A 6,000-nucleotide genomic window follows, 5' to 3' on the forward strand; every position below is an offset into this window, starting at 1 on the left:
TCATAAAAGACGTGGTAGGAATTTTTACCGTATAAATTGTTGCGTCTTTAATTAGAGTATATAACTTGAGGAAGTAGAAGAAATTAGCTAAGTGTGGGATTAATGAAATTTTTTAACTTCCCTCCACTTTTGTAAATACACTAGATTCGGATGAAAACAAAACGCAAATATTGCTCTTCTGCATTGCACGTTATTTTTTGCAAACGGTTGAGAATATCATGCAAATTTTGTGTTGTGGTTCCAACAAATTCGGAATCAGTTTCGCAAGCAAATATTCGTTTGCCCACTGAAATCTCATGTTATATGAGGTTTGCACCGTACAAAATCCAATTATCTTTTTTTTTTTTACTCTGGTTCTTCTTTTATATGCTTCCTTTCTGGTTCTGTTTCTAACAATGGTCACGACCATGAAGAAGCCTGTGTGTGGTAATTGTATCATCTTATTTGTTTTTGTTTTATCTGTAACTAGATATTCACCCGCGGTATACCACAGGGATAAATTTGTTAAAATAGATGCAAAATGTATTTTGTTTGGTAGATTAACTACATATATGTAACTAATTTTTGTATTTTATAAATGTACAGTATTTTGCATCTATATATTATATATGTAGTGTCCAATTTCTATGTTTAGGTGTATACGGTGTATTTTTTATGATATAGGAAAAACAATATCATACAGTTTCTTAAATATTTAAATCGTCTGAGAAGTGTTTTTTTTTTTAGTTTTCACTGTAGAGATAGTTGTATTTTAATTATATTATAGGTTTTCAATAATATCATACAATATAAATGGCTTTCTATTTTTGTTAGTTTCATATATAAATAATCTAACACTTTAGTATATTTAGTTTATGTGTGCAATGAAAATAAAAGTAAGTTAGTTTTTTTATATGAATTATACTAATTGTTTACTTTTATAAACTTTAATTAATTGATTAAAAATATGTGTATATAATATGTTATCTAGAGCATCTCTCACTTTTGGTAAGTATAAAACATATTCATCATTTTTTTTAAAGTGTATACTGTATAAAGTTCATTAATAGAGTTATTAATTTACCGATTCTTAAGCAAAACCATAAAAAAAATTTGGGACCAAGAAAATATATTGATTTATCAAGATTTAATTTTTATTAATTTATCACTAATTTTAACTTTAATTTATATACATAGTTTAAAATATGGAGTAAATTCTTAGTTAAAGTATAAAACATTCATCCTTTTCATAAAATTGCTGGGAAAATTTGTCAATTGTTATCACACAATTTATTATAAATTTCCAAATTATATATCACCAAATGAAGATTATAATGGAGAAACCAAATTCGTGGTTACTTAAAAAAGGAAAAATGACAGTCTTCATATTTAAAGTAAAAAGTAATTAAAGGAGAAAATCTTCTTCAATTAGATTCTGAATTTGATATTATTTGAAGTAAAAAATAATTATAAAATTTAATGCCAATGACATTCCTTGTAAATAGGGATGAACTTCAGGATTTATTTCATAAATGTCTCCAAAAATGTATATATAGATGCTAGGAAGGATATCTCTGTTTTTACCAACTCCAGTGATATCTCTGTTTTTACCAAAGCGTTAAACGGAGCTGCCATTGTTGATGTCCGAGGAAACACGAGTGAAAAGTTTGGCTCCGAAGCCTTCTTCAGTGGAGCTGCCAAAGCAAGTTCAACCGACAAAATCATCGTATGCATTTCGCTTTTCATCTTTCTAGATCTTTGACTCCGATATGTTGCTAAAAAATACTTTTGTCCCGCTAATTATAGGTTGTGCTTCCATCATGTGAATCTGTCACTGAAGTGCAGCCAAGAATGGTTGAAATGCCCCGGAAAATTGATAATTGTTACAGCTGCTTCTCCTGAAGGATCTGTCTATGATTTCTGCAGCATTGTCATAGACAAATCCTTCAGGAGAAGCAGCCGTAACAATTATCAATATTCCGGGTCATTTCAAACATTCTTGGCTGCACTTCAGTGACAACATGCTTTTTCTGAAGCTAAGAAGGAACAAATAGTTTTCATAAAAATCAAAATATTTGTTTTCAGGCTTCTTCTAGGAGTGGAACACTGAAGGTTCATTATGATAAAGAGAAGCAGAGTTTTGCTCACTGGAAAAGCCATCACAGTGATGGAAGGCTCAGTCTTAGCGTAATGTTGATTTTTCCACAAGTCAATATTTCTAGATCTGGAAGCAAAAATTTATCATGTTGTCAATCAAATGATGAAATTAAACTTATGATCATCATCTATATATAATAGCAAACCAGTTTTTAAGGTACTGCTGAGTCAGCAGTGTTGACGTCATGTATTGTTGAAAGAAAAAAAATGAACGGTTCAGATGATAAAAGTAACACATGGAATGGTTGAGATTAGTTACTTACCCACTCCTCCTTTTTTTTTTTCTGAATGCAATATAAAATTATATTCAAAAAACAAAAAACGTTTGGACAACTAGTGCTTCAAGGCGTTGATGATCTTAAAACAGAGTTCTTAAAACAGAGTTAGAATAAAATAGGAGGTCAATATCTTGTCCCTAGCCAGGTGATGAGACTCTTGTCATAGCGTTTATCTCCCAGGAGGCCAGTAGCGAGGAGTTGATCTCTCATCTGTTTGTCAATATCTTTGATGTGGCGTGAGGCAGGCTTCGGAGGGTAACCATGCTTCCGCCCATTTATTTCGTGCCAAATTGCGTACACCGTAGCTTGCAGAACAGAGCAAGCTAAATAACTTGTAGTCCGATCCCGCTAGTTGCTGCAGACTGAAGCAATGATCGAGTTCCAGTTGGTAGAGTAGCGCGTCTGATAAACATTTTTGGCAATGGCATGCCAAATCTCCGAGCAAAAACTACAAGAAAAAAACAAATGATCACGGGTTTCAGTAGCATTGTTACAGAATACACAGTCTCCAGGGTCAGAAGTGGACCATTGTGCTATGCGATCGCCAGTAGAGAGCCGGTTTTGAATCGCCAACCAGGTACAGAAGGAGTGTTTTGGCGTAGCATGAGTAAACCAAACACTTCGATACGAGGGGACCTTGAAAGCCGGAGTTCGAATCTGAAGCCAGGTTTCCTTTGTGGAGAAACTAGTGTGAAAATTTGCATTCTTTCCTTTCCAAAGAACAACATCCTCCCTGGAGGTTGCTTGATCACACTTCAAGATGAGCTCTGCTTCAATCTGATTTAATTGTTGGCTGCNGATAATTGTTACAGCTGCTTCTCCTGAAGGATCTGTCTATGATTTCTGCAGCATTGTCATAGACAAATCCTTCAGGAGAAGCAGCCGTAACAATTATCAATATTCCGGGTCATTTCAAACATTCTTGGCTGCACTTCAGTGACAACATGCTTTTTCTGAAGCTAAGAAGGAACAAATAGTTTTCATAAAAATCAAAATATTTGTTTTCAGGCTTCTTCTAGGAGTGGAACACTGAAGGTTCATTATGATAAAGAGAAGCAGAGTTTTGCTCACTGGAAAAGCCATCACAGTGATGGAAGGCTCAGTCTTAGCGTAATGTTGATTTTTCCACAAGTCAATATTTCTAGATCTGGAAGCAAAAATTTATCATGTTGTCAATCAAATGATGAAATTAAACTTATGATCATCATCTATATATAATAGCAAACCAGTTTTTAAGGTACTGCTGAGTCAGCAGTGTTGACGTCATGTATTGTTGAAAGAAAAAAAATGAACGGTTCAGATGATAAAAGTAACACATGGAATGGTTGAGATTAGTTACTTACCCACTCCTCCTTTTTTTTTTTCTGAATGCAATATAAAATTATATTCAAAAAACAAAAAACGTTTGGACAACTAGTGCTTCAAGGCGTTGATGATCTTAAAACAGAGTTCTTAAAACAGAGTTAGAATAAAATAGGAGGTCAATATCTTGTCCCTAGCCAGGTGATGAGACTCTTGTCATAGCGTTTATCTCCCAGGAGGCCAGTAGCGAGGAGTTGATCTCTCATCTGTTTGTCAATATCTTTGATGTGGCGTGAGGCAGGCTTCGGAGGGTAACCATGCTTCCGCCCATTTATTTCGTGCCAAATTGCGTACACCGTAGCTTGCAGAACAGAGCAAGCTAAATAACTTGTAGTCCGATCCCGCTAGTTGCTGCAGACTGAAGCAATGATCGAGTTCCAGTTGGTAGAGTAGCGCGTCTGATAAACATTTTTGGCAATGGCATGCCAAATCTCCGAGCAAAAACTACAAGAAAAAAACAAATGATCACGGGTTTCAGTAGCATTGTTACAGAATACACAGTCTCCAGGGTCAGAAGTGGACCATTGTGCTATGCGATCGCCAGTAGAGAGCCGGTTTTGAATCGCCAACCAGGTACAGAAGGAGTGTTTTGGCGTAGCATGAGTAAACCAAACACTTCGATACGAGGGGACCTTGAAAGCCGGAGTTCGAATCTGAAGCCAGGTTTCCTTTGTGGAGAAACTAGTGTGAAAATTTGCATTCTTTCCTTTCCAAAGAACAACATCCTCCCTGGAGGTTGCTTGATCACACTTCAAGATGAGCTCTGCTTCAATCTGATTTAATTGTTGGCTGCGATATTGCCTGCGGTGTCGTCTACTCCACGCATCCGCTACAGTCATACACAAATTTATCCCCATGTCAATAATAACTCTCTCCCCTGCCACATCCAACAAACGACCAAAACTCGACCAGTTGTCAAACCAAAATGAAGTGTTATGCCCATTGTTGATCTCTATTTTACAAAAGGGGAAAGCAACTTGTCTGTATCTTTAGGAGCTTCCTCCACATCCACGAACCAGCAGAAGTAGACTTAACACTCCAAAAACTATGTTTTTTGAGTAAAGTAGTCTCCACCCATTTGAGAGACTCCCCCGACGACCAGACCAACTTCAAACAACAAACATCATTCACCTCCCTTAGAGATCGTAGTCCCAGTCCACCTTCGTTTTTCGGCTTACAAATATCCTCCCAGGCTATCTTAGCTTTGTGAGGGTTCAAAGTTGTACCTGACCATAAAAATGCAGAGCACAATTTGTCTATCTAATGAAGACACTGTCGTGGAAGTCGGAAAGCGGACAACCAGAAGGTGCACAAACTCCATAGCACCGATTGAATCAAATTTAGTCGGCCTGCAAAAGAGAGGTAACGAGCTGTCCATGAGCCTATTTTCTTCTTGATGTGCTCCAGAAGTGGAGAATAGTCCGAGGTAGTGAGGCGTCGTTTTATGTCATCTTGCATCTCTACGATACCAACCTATGCGATTTTTGCATACTCGCATCCATTGATGATGTCTTTATATATAGATTTCTAAAATTTGACAATTGACTTTTTGTGAAATCATTTTTCTTTCATGATCGCCATATCCCTTTTAGGTTTTGAACCGTTGTGTCTGGTGTTGATAAACTGTTCAAAAACTGTATTTGTTGCCGACTATGTTTGCGGTGCTATTGATATCCTTTCTTAATTCGCTCTTACAAAACCATCATTAAACGAAATACAGAAGAGTCTACTTCTCCCTTCGATTCATTATTTTTTACTCTTAATTTTATTTTTGGTGGTACATGATTTTGATTCTCCAATGATTTCTTTTTTTATCTCACCATTCGCCACCGCTCCTCGCTGCGCTGGAGACCATATGTGTGAACGGTTTCATATCCGTTTATGTATATATTTGTATAGTTTTATTTGGTTCATTTCCACAAGAAGGATTACCATTTAAATATATAGTTATATGTAGTTTAGAATTTGAAGTTATAGTGGACAGTTGTAAAATTATATTTTGAAAACTTGAAAACGTTCAACATTATTGTGTTTTGATATGTAAGAAATGTTAATCTGCCGTATATATATGACAACCCTCTTTCCAACGACGTTGCGGGATTGCTCTGAGATGAATAAATAAAACGATGATAGAACAATGTTATTAATAGAAGAAAATAATAATAGTACACTAAGATAAGATTTGGTTCAACGAAATGAGCGTAAAAAAAAAAAAAAAAAAAAA

At 35.7% G+C, this 6,000-nt stretch overlaps 1 protein-coding gene across 1 annotated transcript; it reads left to right on the plus strand.

The window, feature by feature from the left end:
* Window positions 334-2,348, plus strand: LOC104724292. The gene is made up of 3 exons (XM_010442757.1): window positions 334-426; window positions 1,596-1,705; window positions 2,065-2,348. The coding sequence occupies exons 1-3, from the start codon at window positions 396-398 to the stop codon at window positions 2,272-2,274; spliced, it is 351 nt and encodes a 116-aa protein (XP_010441059.1). The 5' UTR covers window positions 334-395; the 3' UTR covers window positions 2,275-2,348.

The sequence above is a fragment of the Camelina sativa genome, chromosome 11 (assembly GCF_000633955.1).
Source record: "Camelina sativa cultivar DH55 chromosome 11, Cs, whole genome shotgun sequence".
Lineage (NCBI taxonomy): Eukaryota > Viridiplantae > Streptophyta > Magnoliopsida > Brassicales > Brassicaceae > Camelina > Camelina sativa.

What these genes read in the sequence shown, in the direction of transcription:
- LOC104724292 (XM_010442757.1), top strand. Translation starts at nt 396, where the DNA reads ATGGTCACGACCATGAAGAAGCCTGTGTGTG. An exon ending in CATGAAGAAGCCTGTGTGTG is followed by an intron (nt 427 to 1,595) that starts GTAATTGTATCA and finishes TTTTTACCAAAG; the next exon opens with CGTTAAACGGAGCTGCCATT. An exon ending in GTTCAACCGACAAAATCATC is followed by an intron (nt 1,706 to 2,064) that starts GTATGCATTTCG and finishes ATTTGTTTTCAG; the next exon opens with GCTTCTTCTAGGAGTGGAAC.